Raw genomic sequence first — 19,686 nt, forward strand, 5'->3', positions numbered from 1 at the left:
CCCTGTCTTAAATGACCTTGATAGGTGATAAAGTAAGTCAGAGGTGCAAGCAGCATCGGGGTGAAACACGATGATCTGCAATATACTTGGGGTTTGGTGTCAGCTGCATAAGAGATGGACTCTCCAGCAATGACAAAGTCCAAAAATACCAGTAAGAAATGGGTGAATTACCTAGATACTCATCTACTCGGGCGGTATCCCAATTTGCTAGACAAACACTCTGTCAAACGAGCCAGCCCAGAAATCCTGGCTTGTAATCTTTGGCTTAAGTGGACGTTACTCTGTCATGTACACGGTAGTACAGATTGCGCCCGGAAGGTGGGTTCAGGAACTTCTGTGAGGATAGTAGGGCGATATTAAACCAGCCTTCTACAGGTTGGACAAAAGGTTACAACCGCATTATTAACCTTGGGCTTGCGGAACGAGAGTTGTATAACCTTCCGTGCCTTTAAATCTTCCAGCTTTCGTTCGTAACTAAAATGACGTCTATTCGCTGCACGGCCGGAATCCCGATGAAGAGCAATAACTAGTTACGGAATGAATGATCACATATTGATACGTTTATTCATTACTGTACTCATGCTGAATTGGCTATGAATACGATATATGTATTAAAGGACAAATGACAACGCTCTCGTGCTCCAATGCTCCAATACTCCAATGCTTTTAGCCATGCAACATCCTAGGGTTCAGTGTTCCCTGAATCTTTCTCTTTATATGTATCAATCACATTAGTTGCCACCTCTTCGCTGAACACATCAACCTGAGTAGACGCAAACTTCCTTGCGCTAATCCCACGCTCAAATAAGACATCGAGCTCAGCAAAGGATCGTCCTTGCGGTTCAGGGAGACGGAAGTAACTGTAGACGACGCAGCAGAAGCAGATGCCACCCCAAAAGAAACCGGCATAATTTCCCCAATCCCATGCACTAGGGTTGAGCATAAACGGAGTCAAAACATTACATATAATTGCAACAATGTTGTATAAGTTTCGGCCCAGTACGATTGTCTTTATCTGGAGTCTCCGTGTTGAAAGTTCCGAGACAATGGAATAAGTAACGGTGCCAACAGAGAGCTGATAGAACAAAGCCCAAACGATCATCATACTTCCGGTAGCAAGGGATCCCGCGTTCCTGTGTGACTGTGGTACTAGGCCGAGGAAACCCATCACCATCAGCATGGCGCAAAGACCACATAGACCAGCAAGGTATAGAGTCCTCCGACCAATCCCGAAAGACATTAGGCCCCAAGCACCGAAGACTCCAACCATGTTGATAGCGTACTGTCCCATGGCGAACGAGTAGGCATGGGATGACGATAATCCCGCCTGTTCCAAGAAGTACGTCGAATAATTCGAAAAGGAGTTGCCGCTAAGGTTTTGCATAGCCCAGGCCATGCATACGATTTCCGTTCGACGAAGGTCTGTTCCCTTGAAACAGTCCCAGTAGGTGGCTCCACGTGTAATCCTAGCCTCCAAAGCTGTTGTATGAAGCATCATCGCAATGGTCTCATCGGCATTGAAATCAGTCTCTCCAGTCCGACTAGTCAGCCGGAGAAGCGAGCGTTTCGCATCTGCAATGCGACCCTTCCTAACCAACCACCACGGTGACTCTGGGGCCATGTAGATTGCGAGAGCGAGGGGTAACGGCCACATCCATTGTAGTGCATAGGGTATCCTGAAGGACCATTCGTCTTTCCGATCTAGCATCGACCGGATTACTCCTATGCCTATTAGCTGCCCAAGTCCCCAGCAGAAATTAACATAGGTTGTCAGGTAACCACGCAGCGCCACAGGGCACACCTCAGAGGCATAGGTGATGGTAAGGGTCTGAAAGACACCCCACGGAATGCCACAGAGGATTTCACCCACGAGGAGAGTTTGTACATTTTGGGCAGTAAAGAAGAGGGATATGAAGGCAGCCAACCAGGCCAGAGATCCTAGGATTGTCCACCGATAGCCAAAACGTTCCGATACCCATCCATTCAAGAACAAGCCGAATATCTCTCCCACGGCTGCACCATTGCTGAGACCAGCCTGCCACTATGTCACAATTAGTATGCCGGACTCCAAATATATGTATCCAATGAGGTTGTTTAGAAAACTTACAGGAGCTGGAACTTGATAAGACCCATCTTCCAGTTGTACTCCAAACTTCTGGTTGAATTGCTCGAAAGCGTAGAAGTTGCTTATCAGACTGATGTCGTAGCCTTCCATGACAATGCAAGTTGAGATCAATATGCTCCATGCTACTGCCTTCGGATAAAGCCTTATTCCCTGTAGCAGGGTCATTCTTCGCTCCTTATCTGTAGCAGCTTTCGCATTCTGAAAGACATCTGTTATCGGCGCATTTTCACCGTCACTCTCTCCAACAGATATCCGAGTAGTGCCGACATTGATAGAATCAATATCATTCTTTTCAGACGCCATCTCTACGCGGGGATGGCTTGTTCGGTCTCGTCCTACACAACCCGAGTGTCACGAAGGGAGAGGTCAAGATTTTCGCGGTTGCCGAGCTGTGCGCGCGTGAGTAAAAGATACCAATATTTTCAGGTCGACATCAGAGGGGCGTTATCCAGTATTTCATATAGAGATAGTGTCTGGCACCGACTCTGTCGTTCTTGAACCTGCTGCAAAGAATAACCCATCAACACGCAAGGCGCAAGCTTCTTCGACGGTCAGCCCGGGATTTTATATAGCGAGAGCCGGAGCTCACTTTGCGGGTGGGGAAGCCTCGGTCGCGGCTGGAGGGATACGAGGCCGACAATTAAACCGTCACACCCAACTTGACAGGGTGAATGGAATAGGAGAACATTCTCGAAGTAGTTCTTCTGCTCAGCTCGCGGCATCGAGGGCATGAATTCAGCTTAACATGCGGCAAGCTCCTCGCTCCTTTTTCTCGTTGCTTCTTGGGCAAGTTTTGGGCTTTAGGGTCGGTGGAGGAGAGAAATAGGCCAATCAGATGTCGGTACCATCGATATAAAAACCAATTGGCGGAAGGTGCTAGATAGATATATTAAACACGGAGATACGGAGTAAAGGGCAAGCACTTTTGGCAGGTAAGAAAGGAGGGTCTTAAAGGGGGCCCATAGGACGGGATCATGAGCTCATGAGTAGTATCCTTAGAACCCTTGTCGACTGAGGCCGTACGGAGACTATCAATGGAGCTAGGAGCTTCGGGACAAAAGAGATGCAGCGTAATTAGTATATTGTAGCTGTATATTAAGACAAATAAGACATGGCGGAGCCCGAGAGAGAGACGCATAATAGTACATTTAACTTAGCGCGTGGATCAAGTGATCTATATACACAATCCATCAACTCCATTCCCATGCCAGAAAGAAACCATGGCGTATGATACAACCCACCTAAACAGCACGACAGAGCACCAAGCCACCGATTTTCTTCTCAACGCACTGCCGGGACTCTAGAATTCCACAATCTGTACTCAAGAACAGGCATTCACCGGGGTTCCTGAGCCCGGCGATTGTGCGGCTCTTCGACCCTCTAACAATGTCTCGCAAGGCTTCCGTATCTACGTATATCCGCCGAGTAGGCTTGCTAACCATTGATAGTTTGGAAAGGACTGGCTGACTTTGCCAGTACTTGAGGCCCAGCCATAGTCTCCTTGATGCGATATTGGCCTGGGTAACGGGTTCGATGGGCTGTAGTTCGTCATTGACAGCAGGTATATTCAGCAACATATGTTGTGGTGGCGGCGTTGGTCCTCCCCGAACGACGGATGATAAAAACCCAGCCTCGACAAGGGCATTGGAAAGGGCGAGGTGGAGATTCGAGTTTGGAATAGATGTTAGAGCCAGTCGAGCCTTGCTGGCGTTCGAAAGATGTGAACAGACGTGTGCGAGGTTAACGAGCGACATCGTAACTTGCTCCGGAATGTACACCCTCAGTAAAAAAATGTGGGAATCCTCTTTTTCGATGACCAATCTCGTCTTCCGCCGTCGTAGAGAGAATAGATATAGCACAGTGAAAATAGAGCAGGAAGCTCCAACAAATGCCCTAAAACTTTTCAGAAAGCGACTGAGTCAGTACCAATGCTTTGGATGTGGGTGTTACATCACAATACTAACTGTAGGTAGGGATGCAATTGGTAAGGGTATCAACCGTCGTCCTGCTACTGCTGCGGCCGCTGTTCCTCCTGACGCTTCGTCGTCTTCTTCCTCCCTCGTTCTTCAATCTTGAAATGCGAACCTTTTTCGGGCAAATTTGAGATCGACGGATAAAATTTAATGCGAAGTTGACTAATCAACCTTGCTGGTAATATCTGACTAATAACTCTGTTAAGCGCCGGAAGCTTTGATCGCACATTCTGATTGGTTGAATATTTGGGCTGCGCATACTCCGTAGAACCGACGTAGAAGTTGGGATGATAAGAAAGGGCAGCAAAGGGAAGAAAGCCGGCCAGCAACACAAATACAAGGCTCTTCGCTTTCTGTCACTGCTCCAGCTTCTGCTTGTAATTGTTGGTTTGCTGTCAGACGTGGCAGCTGTGCCGTGGAAGGCTTTATTCTCGGCAACCACCAGCTGTTTACACTCCTCTGCAGGCATCACTTTCAGTAACGGTGCCAAAGATGCCCCCCCTCCCAGGCGAAGAACGGCTCCTGACCGTGTAAGTAGTTGACTAGATCCACTTGATGGACTTTATGGAGTACACTGTTACTGATATTATCATCAGCTTCTCGGACGTTCACTATTATTTTACTGCCCCTTCCCCGCAGCCTACACACCACCGATTCGATAAGGGCTCCTATCTCTATATCTATCATAACCCTACTCAGGGGGGATCGAGGATTGAGATTGCGAACAACCCTGGGACCCGTGAGCAGGACGCTTTCAACGGCTGTAGGTCGTCCGCTTCATTTATAATTGGCCAGGCTAGGGATGCTGTTTCAGCTCTAACTGTTCACAGCTTTGTCGTCCATCCACCTACGAACTTCTGATACCTTCCCAACTCTCTTTACACTTACTGTAGATGGATGTCGAAACAGTATGGGAGTTGCTCCACCAGCTCATGGTAGTGGGGAACATGAGTGGCGCTTAGGATGGATGAATCCAGCGGATAGAACCATGTCATACTACCGTTTACATACCCTTGACCTCTATTTCTGGACTCTGGACGATGCAAAACAATTCTTAGCCACCGTCAAAAGGCTGTTGGCCCCCAGTCAACTGGAAAATATGCAGCAAATCCAGCCATCTTCCCAGCAAGCTCCAATTAGTGCCGTGGTACAAAACCTCGAGAAGGTTGCGATATCAGATCCTGGCTACCAGCAGCAGCAGCAGCAGCAACAGCAGACAAGGCATGAGCTGCATTCTGGTGATGCTCACAGCATAAAGAATATCCCACCACCGCCTCCTCCTCCTCCGCATCCGACTATGCAGCCTACGCCTCCTATCATTCCTGCCAGCGTCCAGGTTGTGACTCAGCCCGTTAGCCCAATCGATGACGCGATATCCCAAACATCTATTACTCAAGGAAGGCAAGACGCACCGGGTTCATACGCTCCCCTCGCGTATAATCCCGCCGCCCCTCCAGCCCCAGAACCCATAAAACCTCGCGAGGCGACTCCCCCACCACCAGAGTCTGCCGCGGGCACAGGCCTTTCCACCCCCGGCGTGGGAATGACTTTCGCTCCGCCTCCTACTGGAGAAATCGAGAGCCCTCAGCCAATTCAGCCTCACGGTGTGGGGAATTTTAACAGCGCTAACCCACAGCCTTACACTGTTCCTGGTGTTCAGGGCACATACTCGCCCGCACCTTCGAGCATTCATCAACAATCATACACCCCAGGCCACCCCCCACTTGGCGGTATGACTTTTGGACCTCCACCAACTACCGCTACTGTACCTCCAAATGCTCCATCAGTCACTGCTACTAGCCATCGCGGGAGCTATGGGTCAGCCTTCGCGCCACCTCCGCAGGACCCTAATGCACACTTGTATGGCCAGCAAAGTTTCGGACCGCCGCCAGTTAACCAGTATACTCAGCCTCTAACCCAAAACCAGGCCCATCTTACCCGACGTGAATCACAAGCTTCCCAGCACTCCGCCGGCGGGTATAGCTATAACTATCCACAACAGCAGCAACATCAGCAGCAGCAGCCGCCTGGGTCAACTGATTATTCCATACACCAGCAGGTGTATATCCCGCCCGGGTCCGATCATACCCCCACTGCCAATAGAAGTGAGCCTGCCAAGTATGGAAAACTCGGCAGCAGTGCAATGCGTATGGAAAAGGGAGTGAACAAACTCTTCAAGAAATTAGAGAACAGGATATAAGTTATGAGACCCCGAAATTTGAGAAGATAGATATTGTCTTTGGGTTATGTGATTGATGAATTTTCTAAACTACTTACTACACATGACTACCAACATCCAATCCTATATTTATGTTTTATCTTTTTGAGGCCTGCAAGCAAGCGTTTTTTCTCAACCATTCATACTATTTTTGCCAGGAGTTTATGATTAGTATCAGTGAGAATGCATATCGTTTCTTTTAACAATTTCACTGTTCAGCTGATACACGGCATGCTCCGCCTCAAGAGACACGAAAGTCAGAGTAGGTGGTGTATATCTGTTAATTGCGCTCCCCTTAGTAACGAGGCTTTCATAGATTTTACTTCAGGCTGCAAACGAGTGGGCAAGTGCTTATAGAATCACCCATCAGGGCTGGTGAGCCTTGTTGCCCATGCGACCTCGTACTCTGGCAAAAGGGGCAGTGAAGGAATCCTTCGAGAATCGCTTGGCGGCTGAGCCTCGAGCGCTTGACAAAGCCCATTTGGGTTGTAACTAAAGCTTATTATTTACTTTCATAGCTGCCAAATTAGTATATAAAGGACGCCAAAGCCCTGCTTGATGTTTCTATTTCTATTGAAAAAAAAAGACAAACCGAAGCAATTTAAAATATTAAACCAATCTCCATTTCCCAAAACTCCAGCCCAGAACCAAATTATCCGCTCAGTATACACCCCCATTAAGAAAACCCTACTTGCCGGCAGCAGTTAGACTAACTATAGACAGGACACGACTCTCTACTCTCCAGCCTCATTTATATCATTATATTATCGGTAATATAGACAATTACCGTTTCGAGATCAATATGTGTTTTTCATCCAGTGACCGCGATCATGCACCGCCACCCCGAAAATCTAAGATATATAACCAAAAGCCCACCCATGGTTATCCAAAGAAAAAATACAAGAATCATGGTGACTTTTTTGATGGTCAAGACTATGGAGGACAGAGCAACGACTCCTCCTGGGCCGGACACCATGGACACCATGGACATCATGGTCACCATGGTGATAGTGGCGGCGGGTTTTGGGGCGGTGGTGACGGTGGCGGCGGAGGAGGATGCGGAGGAGGAGGTGGAGGAGATGGAGGCGGCGGCGGCGGCGGAGGCTGTTGATAATGCTCAATTTCAGTTTCATTGATAACCGTTTTTCATTAGTTAGTGTCATATCTGAAGAGGTCGTTGATGAAGTAATGACCAACAATTCGCCCGTGTCTCGCAGGAAAGCCATAATATAAGGTAACTTGATTGTTCAGAAGTATGTTATATCAAAGATATAATATCCGAAGTGCCAGAACCCTTCTGTGCTGTTATACAAGAAAAGTCAAACGTGAGGAAAAGGGACCGCTGTAAAAAAAAAGTCGCTAAGTCATTATTCGTATTCAAAGTATATTCAACTGCGTTGATGTCATTACGGTGGAGAGGCAGCCGCATCTTGAAGTCTATTTTGCGAGGCAACGGCATCCTTGCTTTCGTTATGGGTTTTGAGAGGCTGCTTGTTTATATTGGCAACATGGAACTGATGCCACGAGCTAAGTGAAATAGTTAGCATCGCTATAGAAATACAGAGTAGATCTAATTATCGAACTTACTCAGGGGCATATAGAACGTATCTTGCCATTGCTTCCCGGAAGCGGCTTTTGTACTCCTTAGGACTGGTCACCGTTGGCCGGTTCTTACCACCACCCGCAAACCCTCGGTCCTTAATCCAAGACTCTAATTTCTTGTCCCAAGTATATGTTCGGATGCAATCGATAATGCCAACCACGATTTCTTGCTTGCTCTCATCTATAGCAATCATGAGAGAGTAGTCCATGACATTCTGGCGTGCAAGGAATAGCGTATCGTTCCAGACACTCTGGCTAAGTAGCTTTTTTGAATGCTCTCGAGTGAAAAGCGGGCTTTCATAGATGAACTCGACCATATTTTCATCAAGTAGAACTTCATTTCTTTCTCCAGTGCTTTGAACCTTCCGGTTTCGCATAGAGCCCTTGAGATCAAATATCCTTGTTGGAGTACGGTCATAGAACAAGTTTTCCATAATGAGTAGAAACCAGTTGAATTCCACCCCTGTCACCGGATTCTTGATAATGACTTGGTAAAAGCCAAACATTTTCGCGATCACGGAAGGAAGTTCATGAAAGAGCGCTTCAGACATTATCTGGAAGTAATCTGGAGCGAATTTCAAGAAGGCTTGAGTCTCGATGGTTGAGAGTGACTTCAGGATAAACCGGTCATCCAGTGTCTTAAGGAAAACTGATTTCGTCTTTCCCCCTTTGGAATCCCATTTCATACATCGAGAAAGTGACTCGACAATGCGGTCTGCGACACCACATTTTCTGCGAAGCGCATCAAATTGCTCAGCGTAAAATACTTTGCAAAGCATTTTTGCTTGGCCCTCTTGGAATTGGTACTTGAGGTGTGTGCCAGTGCTTCGAAGTAATGATTGTTCAACCTCAGGACTCGCGTCAACATCTACCGAATCACTTGCTTCATTCTGTTCCTGGATGCTTCTCAGCTTTTGTTGATAGTCTTCAGAGTTCAAAGCAAAAGCAATCAATGAGCTTGGCTCATCTTCCCTGACAATGATATCGCAATCCGCAAAGACATGATCGGAATCACTGAGGGGATAATCCAAGGGAGCCCAACCACTTGCAGAACGTTCAGCCCAGAAATTAGTAAGCATTTTTACCAGAGACGTTCGCTCATGCTTCGGAAGCTCTTTGAGATCTAGGGCGATTTCATCCGGTGATAGTGGTGTGGCCTCGTCATTTGGTTCTACATTCTGGCCATCGTCCAAAAAGTTCTTTTCACCATCACTTTGTTCGTCTTCGCCCTCTCCTCCTGAAAGGTTTTGCTCGGTTTGGTCGCCATCTCGCAAGCTTTCATCAGAAGTTCGCCGTTCCTCGACCATTTTATCGGGGGTCTCAGGCCGAGCGACTGGCGCCTCAACAACTTCGATAACTTCTGTAGTAGGAGCCACGGGCTCTTCCTTGTGTACTATCGCCGTGGGCACACTTGTAGGCAACTCTTCATACCCCGGCTCCCGTTCCTCCACTGCATCCCTGACATTCTTGTACACTTCAACAATGGGTTTGGAAGATGCCATTGGGTAGGCTCGAGATTGTTTTCCCTGAGCAGCACGACGATGGTTTTGCATGATTCGTTCCTTCTGGAATTCTCGGCTTAATTCCTCAAAATGCCGAGTAAGATACGAAACATGGGTGCTTTTCTTTGCAACCGAACGAGGTATTAAAGAGGGGCCACCAGGTAATTTTGGTGATTTCAAACCTGCGAGCCTAAGCCGCTCTGAAAAGCGTTGTCTTTTGGATGTAAACGTTCCTTTACCAATTTCCGCTGCCTTTTCGCCTGTGGGTTTCAAGAGTTTATCCTGGGGTATTATTGGGTTAGAATTCAATTGCCGTGAATGTGCGGGTTGTGATAGCGCTCTCATCAAGGGCGGAGATTTCCCTCTGAAGTTGTTGAGCCCTTTATCACGGGGCCTAGGTAAGCCTGAAGGGCGTTTAACAGCATCTGTGGTATCCTGGCTATTTGAATTACTATCAACGCTTGATCGAGGCTCGCTTGGTATCTCAAGTTCATTTATCGGCAGGTTTGAAGGTGCATCATCGGTGGTTGATTTATCAAGTTGATTGATCTCAAGTTCATCGGGTTGAACCTTTGAAGGAGATAGCTTTTCTACCAAATTTGATGGGATAGCCAAATCTAAATGCCGGAATTCGTTTTCAGAAGCAATTATAGGTTTCATTGGTGATATATCCCCCGGTTCTTGGGAATCCGCTCCTGGTGTTGGAGTTTGTGGATTTGGTTCGTCCCTTTCAATTTGCTTTGTTGGCTTTGTCGTGTGTTCTTCCACCACAGAGGCTAACATATTTTTCGCCTCCTGTGGTGAAAGTGTCATCCTTCTTGTCAAACGAGGCGATCCTGAGGGCGTTGCAATTCCTTCTTCTGTTTCCACTGGAACTGCTCCAGAGTCTTCACTTGATGTGAGGGACGTGACGGACACATCTCTATCTAGAAAAATTTTCTTAAGTTGTAAAGTCGCCAATCGTCGGATGTCCTTCTCGGATGGGAAGTAGTTTCGTTCGAATTCAGCAAATATTGCATCCCATTCAACGACCTTTTCTTGGGTTGAGATGATAACGGTGTTTAAAGGAATAACCTCCCAGTATCGGGTGTCCATGTATCGGGCCTGATGCTGCTTTATGAGTGCGACATGGTCATCATTGGCACGTTTATTGAGTGCCTCAACTTCCTGTTGGCAAGCTTGTGCTATTTCAGGCATGACGCTGTCAACATTTATAGATTTTAGTCGTGCTTTGACTGAGGCCATAAACTTGTTTACCCTTCTCTCCGCCGCAAGGTAAACCTCATTACGGACCCTTAGATCTTTATCGACTTTCCAAGTAACCCTTGGGCGAGGGACAATGATTTCCAACAGGTTGATGGGGTCGTAGTGAATTCGAAGAGCCATATCTTTAAGCCCGAAATATCTCAGATGGTCTCGATGTAGATCGTGAGGGCAGACCCCCGCTCGAGCATGTAAGTCGGCACTGGAGAACGAAAGCTCTAGATATTTTCCGAACGAATACCGCCAGGTACTATCCGACATGGGCATAGCTGGAGTCTCATTGCCGCACTTCTTGCAGCAGCTCCACATAAGAATAGTATCTTGAAGCCCTCGTAGTTTTGACGGGTACGGCTGAACGAATACACTAACTTGAGCCTCGCCATGAACATATTGACGATGGTGTTCGAACATTCTTTCCTCACAGCCGTTCGCGGCACAAACAGCGTTTGCGCTATGGCATAAATCTTCAACGTATTGTCCAAGAGTGCAGTCCGCCTCAAATATCTTTTCACTATCATATTGATTGTAAAACCCAAGCGCAAAAGTATCGGGGCCAGAGCATGGAATAGACGTTTTTGTACAGACTAAACTATACAAGACGACTATATTTTGGTGGGCATGAGGGTCAAAGAGGTTAATGTTCCCCGATATATATGCTTCCCACTGTCTTTTTTGAGTTTCATAGTGATGTAACGCCCTGTCGTATTCAGCATCATGGACGGCATGGATTACTTCTTTCACTTTACTGGATGCACCAGATAAGGATTCATGTATCATCTCTGGCGTTATCAGGAAGAACTTCTCAGACTTGGTTTTCTCTTCCGGTGAGGACTCTTGAGAGAAGTCTTGGTCACGAAGGCGTTTGAGATAGGCAAGTTGACGTTCCAGCGCCCGTGCGCGCATAAGGAGGTATGGCTGATGGAACTTCACAAATGGAGATGCTGACAGTAGCTTGACTTGATGCTTCTCTACCATGTCTTCGTAGAAAGCCGGGCCAGGAACATCATTTTCGTCGGGTTGTGCCTGTGTTGATATGGCAAGTTTGCGCTTCTCAGACGCAGACACCTCATTGCCAGAATCTCCATCTGTTGTGATAGGGATATCAGTGATTTCACCTTTGACAGTGTGAGAAGTTGAATCATCAGCTGTTTGTGTGCCTGTAGGATTGGGACTCCTTTGGCCAGATATATCAAGCTTAGATGGAGAAGACGGAATTTTCGCAAATTCATCCCTCATTAAGCACGTCTCGAGTTTCAAATTGTACACGACATACACCATGAACTCCGTGATCCGCTTAATTTCCATGAGAATATCTATGTTAGCCCCACGTAATACTATGGTGCATCCCAGTTCCTTTGGACAACCGGAGATGTACATGTATGTCTTTTTCCGTCTGCCATAAACATAAGTTTTCAGGTCAAAGCTCCCACAATAACCAGTATAAGACAGAGGCGCAGCTAGGCGATCCATAGAGGTTATAATCCTAGTCTGAGTGCAACGAGAGACGGCTTCCACCACAGATTCCTTGACGTTACAGACGGTGGCAATGTTCGCCTTTTCTAGCAATTGAAGGGCTAGGCCAGACACATGTTTTGTGACCAGAAGTAAATTAGGGCTGTGGGCTGCTATTCGGTTAACGAGATTCTCAAGAAACTCCCGTTCTTGACGAATAACAGGTTCCAAACTCATGAAGTGCTGCTGCTGACGCGCATATTCCAACGCAAAGGTAACAATCAGAATCCTAGGGTGTGAGATATTCCTCGGCATACTCTTCAGAGCTAGATTCTTGGTAAACACCAGGCCCGAAACATACGCTGTATCACTCGGTCGCCCACCTGGAATCTTTTTTAGCTTGACATAATGTCGGATATCCATATCATCACCATGTTGCACGTCTGGTTCGACATCATCTGTTGCCTTCAATAGAATCGGCAGGAGTGCTGTTTCCCAGCTTTGACAGTTTGGTACCGATGAATCCCGTAACTGCTGGTGCAGGAGTTTGCGCACATGGTCCAAACTGGCTTTATTGAGTTCAATAGCCGGAGCCCCAGCACCTCTCATGGAGGCACTCCTAGTCATTTTGAAACCAGTAGTTGCAGGGTTTGCTGGGGCGGTGAATGCGGGGGCATTTATATCGTGTATATGATGGAGGGATGGATTCTCCTTCGAACTTCGGGGAGAGATCCTTTGGTGAACGCTGCTTGCAACGCTCAGATTTCGCCTCCTAGCTGAACGTGGCAAGTTGATAGCCCGGGAGCTGGCAACGCTCCCGTCATCCACTTCACGCGAAGGATATAAGCCACTTTTATCGCCAAAACGAGAACGGCCTTTTTTAACAGCAGCAAGCAGCCCCCCAAATGAAGCCTTCTCATCCCCACCGCTTCGAGACAGCGAACCTTCACCGACGACCGAGAATAAACTTGGTTGGTCCTCTTCGCTTGAAGCATCATCAGAGAGATACTGGGCTAAGTCAGGATCGATGATATTATCTCGATGGAATGCAGGCAGTTTGTCACCAAGTGTATCATCTCCAAAGCGTCGTTGGAACGGCGCTCTTTCGTCATGGTAGGGCTTAAAGTTGCGTATATACTGTGTCCTTGAATGATGTCTTTTATGTGGTACTGAATGAGACCTACTTAGTCCCGACTTCAAAGACCTTGAAGAGGTTGGCCGCGCAAGTTGACGATCCGAGTCTATTTCTAGGATAGCCGACCGCCTGTGATTTCCATCCCCAGTGCGTCGTGTGGCAGGTATTGCCATGGTTGGGGTTTTTAATACGTGGTCTAGAGACTGTGATATGGTAGAGCCAGCATCGTCTTCACCAATGTTGCTAAGACCCAGGCTATTCCCTGGAGATTCCAATCCTCTAGTGTTGATGACCACCGGATTGCGCACTTCGTCACCAGAGAAATCCGAAGAATCATCCCTTGGAGCATTGATAACAGCGTCACATGGTTTGCAGACTCGAATAGAACCAGAATATCCAAAAGAAGACCCAGAGATAAGAGCTGTGCATTTCGCATCGAAAATTTGTCCACAAACCCTACAGTGGTGCTTTCTTCGGAATGTTGAGAACGGTTCCCCACAGTAAAAACAATCTTTTGCGTTCTCATCTCTCATCCAAAACTCCTTGCTAAGCAGTTTATTCTTAACCCCAGTATGTGCCTCACTTTGACTCCATCGCGGATAGAAAGGATAATTGCTTTTTCGGCTTACTTTCTCCGGCTCCTTGTGGCTATTTTTTGAAGTGTGGCCCGTGGTTGAGACTGTTTGGGAAGATTCTGAGGATGCAATGCTAGGAAACACAAACCTTGGCAGCTGCGGTTGGTTAACGCGAGGTGGTAATTTTTCTCTAGGGGCGCTTATAGAAGCTTTTGATGAGTGTGCTGATGCAATCCCACGATCAGTCATAGAAACAGATGTGTCTAGGGTGGCGATAGTGTTTCCATCATGCGTTGAACTATCAAATTTGGACATGCTATTTGAAATGGAGGTTGGCCCTGAATCCATGGCCAGTGACACATTGGAATCCTCTGCATAGGTATCTTTGCGCCGAAATTTGTCGTCGTGCGTGTTTTCAGCCTGGTTAAGTTTCTGTTGAGTAGTATACATTGAAGTATCCAATTCGGATAAGCCACTTCTCGACGCGCTGTTGGAATATAACTTTGGAGATATCGACCCCTCATGAGATGTAGGTTCAGGAAAAGTTGTTTGGCTGAAGTCAGATTCTGGGAAATCTCTGTAGGTACCACTTCCTGCCTTGGCTAATAGTACAGGTGATTGAGATCTCATACCAGCAGTGGATTCTTGGGATATCTGACTGGAAGATAAATGCGATGGTCGATCCTTTCGCTCCGACGTCATTGCATCGGAGTTCATCAACAGGCTAGAGGATAGACTCCCGGAATTACTTCTATGATGATGATGACCATCTTTAACAGCATTCACATTAATCTCAGTGACAGTGGGGTCTGCTGTGGCCGGTAGATGCACTTTGGATAGCGGTAGTAGTGGGGACTTTAAGGGGTTTCCAGCGGGTATTGACGCCTTGGATGATATGCTCGCAGCTTTGGAGGAAACCTTTGGGGTTTTAGGCTGGCTACTTCCAGTGCCCTCTGAGAGCGGTGGGAACGTCCCCATGACAGGAGAGCTTGTAGCCGAAGCCTGGGCCGAAGCTACATGAGTACATGAAGCATCTACAGGCCGGGTTCCGGCAACTGGAGTTTTTGAAGGATCGTTACTGCCAGCATCCTGAGATACAGCGTCTGTAGCTTTACTCGGGCCGCCAACCATTTCCCTAACTCCCCCAACAGATGCTTTGAAAATGTTGTAAAGACCGCTTAGTCCACCTTGGAGGTCACCCACCAGACCCTTGTTATCAACGGCCACGGACCGAACCGGGGGATTCGTGTATTCATTAAATACGGTGAGGGTTCCCATCTGTGAAGCAGCACTGTGTATCTGATCTAGAGCCTCGGTCAGATTTTCCTTTTCGGCTTCACTAGTGATGGAGGCATGAGAGCCACGCCGAGACCGCCTGCCGAGTGGGAGGAATATCGAGGAGGCGGAGGGGCTCGAAGGTTCTTGAGTATGTGATGCCATAGCTGAATAACGTCAGGGGACTTTTTGAAAAAGTCCGAGGGGCCCATATCCTTCAGTTTCGTTGCCGCATATTCTTCACTGGAAGAAATGGGTTGCCTATGGTCGTTAGCAGCTGCCGCCGGGAGTCGTCATGCCGTTGATCATGCTGCCTAGTTGTTTTATTTGTCGGTCAAGGTGGAATATAGCCGGTGCTCCCGAAAGGTAATGAGCACTGTGTCGGAAAAATAAGTCTGAGAGTTTATATACGTTAGAGAAACAGTGATGTATGGTAGCTGGCGCTTGTGTATGGAGGTAAATGAAATAAATAATATCTGATACTTCTCGTCGATATCGACATTAAACGTCACAGCCTAAATGCCGGCGGCAGCTGCAGCCAACCAAAGGCTGTTTTGGCATTACTTAATGCGATCTCGTGAGCAGACGCTCGTCTAGCGGCTAGTTTAGTTAACTGGTTAGCGCGCAGCCGTTTGTTTTACTTACCCCTGCGAGGCGAACAAACGGCCGAGTGAGATAAAGAGAATGCGAACAACGGATGAGATTTTCTACTTTCTGCTGGACTCACAGGCAAAATGAGTTCTAATTCGGATTTTCTAATTTTGGCTATACCAAACCAGGATGGATCTGCTGAAAGATTGGATCGAGCCGCTGGTCGAACAGGCTTTTCGCCAGAGTGTGGACACAGAAGCCCAGAAGAAGCCCAGCTGCAGAGAGCTTGGGAAGACCATTGACGATGGGAGCAACTTTCGAACACCCGTCAAACGCCCCAAATACACTCAGCTACTGGAGGTACTCACTTCCCCCGAGGCTGATGAACGAGATTAGCTGCTAATTAGCCCGTTACCGGCAATAGTGGTTACCAAAAACGCCTACCCCACAAGCTGTTCTTTCTGATGGCCATACATGTATTCGTGCGAGGTTCTCTGAGCGTGTTTGTCAGGATTTTAAAAAGGAGAATGGTTCAGACATCCGATCAAACCCGACACCATGCCTTCTACGACTTTCAAAGCTCGAAATTACCATTGCACAATTATACACTTCACCCCCGGAAATAACCCTTTATATTGATGAAATTAAAGTGGAAGGGTGTGTGAAAGAGGGTGTATTTGGGAATCCGAGAAACGTTGTTCATTCCAAGGCTATTCTTAAGATAAGCGATAAATGGGTCGGCGAAAGACGGGCTCTAGCGAGGACGCTGGGGGCACGAAATGATAGCAGCGACGATTCAGACTCGGAGTGCTCAGTATCACCACCCGATGCTGATAACCCTAGTACTATGGGAAGCCCAGAACCTGCGAGCCATCGTGATGATTTAATGTCAACTCAGGAAGGTAAATGGTATACTCAAGCGCCGACTCATGTTATTCCGCAGACGCCCAAAACTGAGGGTAATGAGGACTCTGTTGCAATTCAGCCATTAAATTCACAAGATTTGATGGAGGCTTTAGCACCGAATAGGACAGCCTCTGGGAACAAGCCACGGCGCACATCTACCAAAAATGATGACAAGCAAGATACAAGCACGCCTGCGTCCAGGCAAACTACATCAAACGCAACGCGTGTCGCAACTGCGCCATTACCTGGAGGCACTACCCCAGCTTCTGTAACTTTTTCCCCGCGTGGGCAAGCGTCGCCCTACAGCGCTAGCAAACTTAGGCGGAAACCGAGCGCAGCCCCATCTCAACCCGACCAGCATAAAGCCATACCATCCCATGAAGTAATGACCGCTTCGGCAAGTCAACATATACTCTCCCCCGAATCCCGATACTCGAACGCCCTACCTCACCAAAAGGAATCAAGAGCCACTGAACCAGTTGTTAACAGAGGCTTTTTCAGCAGCTGGAACAAGATACGGCGACGAGATGTGGTTATACCCGAATCTCAGCTGAATTTGATACAGAGCGCTGACTCCTGGATACCCCCGGACACTGGGAGACGCGCTCCCCAGAATTTCGTTCCCATTGAGCTTCTGCAAGAATGGAGTGAGAGCCATAAAGCAAGGGTATCAGCTACCAGAGAAACCAACCTACAAGAAAGTCCAGTCTTGGATAACGGAGAAGTAGCGTCCTCAGTTGGTAGCCAAATTCCCGACGAAGATTGGCCTCCATCACCATCACCTCAAACTCCACTTGTGCCTCTCGATAGTAGCCCACCACAAAGAACGGCAAAGTTGTCCACAACACTCTATAGTAATATACCTGCCTCTGACCCTACCAATTCAATTGATACCTCTACCCGCCCGCAGCTTACAAGTGCACCAAGTTTGGTTACGAAGGCTGGAGAACTATCTGATGATGGAAGCTGTCAAGATTCGGAAATAGAACTTTCTATTCCCAAGGATTTGTATACCTCAACACAAGATTGTGACGTTCCCGCGGGATCTACGAGAATAGAAAATGATGAAGATATTACAAATGTGTCCGAAACCCTACTATCACAGCAAATAAAATCACAGCCTGCGCATAGATCAGAGGAGCCACAAACGCCATCCACCCACCACAAACGCACCCACTCCAATATTCAAAGCGCTCAGAGCAGCACTGGTTCATTTTCGGCTCGAGGTGCCAAACTAAAATCTCCCATCCATGACCCCAGTACTCAAAAGTCCTTGCCAAACAGTGATCAAATGGCGCTTGCTTCCCAGTTCTCTGGGGACTGGAGCGGCAACTCAGGCAACTGCAATGACTCTCTAAGTGTATTACAGGTCCCCGGGTCCTCGCTGGAGAATCCCAACCATAATACGGCCGTGCTTCCGTCGATTGAGACTTCTACTCCTATCTTAATACTTGATGATACCAATCAGAAACGTAAGCGGAAGAGCAGATCACTCTCACAACCATCGCCCCCTAGGAAAATCCCGAGAATATCCAAAGGATTTAGTAGGATTCTCCCCTGCTGTACCTAGCCAACAGAACAACAAAAAGTTCGACAGATTATCCTTTTCTTCTCAAACAGAAGAAATATACTACAAATTTCAACAGGCATACAAAAAGTATACTGGTAACCTGGCGGTTTTCAGAAAAGCATGCTGCAGGCTACAATCTCTTCGAAATGAAGGTTTAATGAAAAAGTCAGTGCTGTGGGATGATTTTGTTGCTCGTGAAGTGTTTGAATACCAAGACTACGTACAAAGGTGCCGTCAGCAACGCAAGAAACCCAATGCGTATGGAGATTACTTTGAAAAACATGCCAAATTTCCCTTGTACAAGCGGCGAAACCTAACAGTTAAGAATCTTCAAACAGTGGTTACAGAGACAGAAGGTGAAAGTGACTGTGATAGCGAGCATGGAGATGAAGTCATGGAAGAAGCAACCCCTGAACTACAACATATTTCTACCTTACAACGTGCCGTTTTGGAGTCACCGTGCAAATCGGAGACCCGAGACCCGGAGAGCGAGAAAACCGACTCAGAAAAAGATTTGGAGGCTCCCTGTTTGCATAATAGGGCCAGTGTTGAGCTTGGTGACGACACGTACTTTCGTGTATCCATTAATAAACCGCAGAAGAGGAAGGCAGCTCCTTTTAGATTGGGGGTCGAAGATGAAGAGAGTGGAGAAGAAGGTATATTCCAGTCTATACGCGGGCGTTCACATCAGCCTATTCGCCCAAGTAATGAACCAGCCATGGTCCAGTCAACTGAACCTGACATGGACGGTATTCCTACCAAGAAGACCTATCAAAAGCCTTCAAGGTCTTCATCTCCTCTTCAAAAGTACACAACGGCTTCTTCCCACATTAAGCATAAACAACCAACCCTTCCATCGAGATCCAAGCCATCTCGCACGAAGAGATCACCTGCGCCTTCACTCCCGTCGAATAGAAAAGCTCCCAGCTGCGAGAAGGCCGGATCAGCCGAGACACCAGGATCATCTACTTGGTGGAAAGACCCTAATACATCACTCAAGAGATTTTCGAGAGATTATGCGAGAATCCCTGGCGAGTTGGGCACGGTTGGTTTAGGCTTAAAGTCCTCCGACATCCCCGTCGATGAAGCCGGCGTGATGCTGATAACCCCTCGCAAGCCGCTGCAGAAAGGAGGAAGGATGAATAGTATGGGATTCAGGTTATAGTAAAACAATGCCTTCTTTCTCCTGTTCGATAGACATCTAAGGCGATGGATGTACAATCAATAAACTACAAATCCTTACAAGGAACAAGATGCTTGAGGCGACGTACTTTACTGCTGGAGCGTTGCGCCTATTATGTCAAGCGCCCAATAACACTATTTAGTTAACTGGACTGGACTGAAAGAAAATCAGAAGACAGCTATCTCCCCAGCGGCCCTTAACGACACTTTTGTCTCATTTTGTTTAATTATTCCTTGAGGTTACACAGAGTGGCTAAAGTAACACGTCTAAATGTGTTATTTTCCACTTAACGCCAGACGCGAAACCGTTGCCAAGT

At 47.4% G+C, this 19,686-nt stretch overlaps 6 protein-coding genes across 6 annotated transcripts; 3 read left to right on the forward strand and 3 right to left on the reverse strand.

The window, feature by feature from the left end:
* Positions 1-682: 682 nt before the first annotated feature.
* Positions 683-2,480, reverse strand: MGYG_07455 (hypothetical protein; the record flags this gene model as incomplete). The annotated part of the gene is made up of 2 exons (XM_003170162.1): positions 2,108-2,480; positions 683-2,041 (listed from the first exon to the last, which is right to left on the reverse strand). Exons 1-2 carry the CDS (start codon positions 2,426-2,428, stop codon positions 683-685), a joined length of 1,680 nt encoding a protein of 559 aa, XP_003170210.1. The 5' UTR covers positions 2,429-2,480.
* An 886-nt stretch (positions 2,481-3,366) lies between these two features.
* MGYG_07456 (mitochondrial 37S ribosomal protein MRPS8) lies at positions 3,367-3,879 on the reverse strand (the record flags this gene model as incomplete). The annotated part of the gene is made up of 1 exon (XM_003170163.1): positions 3,367-3,879. The coding sequence occupies one exon, from the start codon at positions 3,877-3,879 to the stop codon at positions 3,367-3,369; it is 513 nt and encodes a 170-aa protein (XP_003170211.1).
* A 711-nt stretch (positions 3,880-4,590) lies between these two features.
* MGYG_07457 (hypothetical protein) lies at positions 4,591-6,298 on the forward strand (the record flags this gene model as incomplete). Its single annotated transcript, XM_003170164.1, has 3 exons — positions 4,591-4,628; positions 4,695-4,861; positions 4,929-6,298. The coding sequence occupies 3 exons, from the start codon at positions 4,591-4,593 to the stop codon at positions 6,296-6,298; spliced, it is 1,575 nt and encodes a 524-aa protein (XP_003170212.1).
* An 820-nt stretch (positions 6,299-7,118) lies between these two features.
* Positions 7,119-7,427, forward strand: MGYG_07458 (hypothetical protein; the record flags this gene model as incomplete). The annotated part of the gene is made up of 1 exon (XM_003170165.1): positions 7,119-7,427. The coding sequence occupies one exon, from the start codon at positions 7,119-7,121 to the stop codon at positions 7,425-7,427; it is 309 nt and encodes a 102-aa protein (XP_003170213.1).
* Positions 7,428-7,722: 295 nt separating this feature from the next.
* MGYG_07459 (1-phosphatidylinositol-3-phosphate 5-kinase FAB1) lies at positions 7,723-15,285 on the reverse strand (the record flags this gene model as incomplete). Its single annotated transcript, XM_003170166.1, has 2 exons — positions 7,723-7,843; positions 7,904-15,285. The coding sequence occupies 2 exons, from the start codon at positions 15,283-15,285 to the stop codon at positions 7,723-7,725; spliced, it is 7,503 nt and encodes a 2,500-aa protein (XP_003170214.1).
* A 615-nt stretch (positions 15,286-15,900) lies between these two features.
* On the forward strand, positions 15,901-19,352 carry MGYG_07460 (hypothetical protein; the record flags this gene model as incomplete). Its single annotated transcript, XM_003170167.1, has 3 exons — positions 15,901-16,071; positions 16,136-18,089; positions 18,133-19,352. The coding sequence occupies 3 exons, from the start codon at positions 15,901-15,903 to the stop codon at positions 19,350-19,352; spliced, it is 3,345 nt and encodes a 1,114-aa protein (XP_003170215.1).
* Between the last annotated feature and the right edge of the window lie 334 nt (positions 19,353-19,686).

The sequence above is a fragment of the Nannizzia gypsea genome, genomic scaffold (assembly GCF_000150975.2).
Source record: "Nannizzia gypsea CBS 118893 supercont1.7 genomic scaffold, whole genome shotgun sequence".
Lineage (NCBI taxonomy): Eukaryota > Fungi > Ascomycota > Eurotiomycetes > Onygenales > Arthrodermataceae > Nannizzia > Nannizzia gypsea.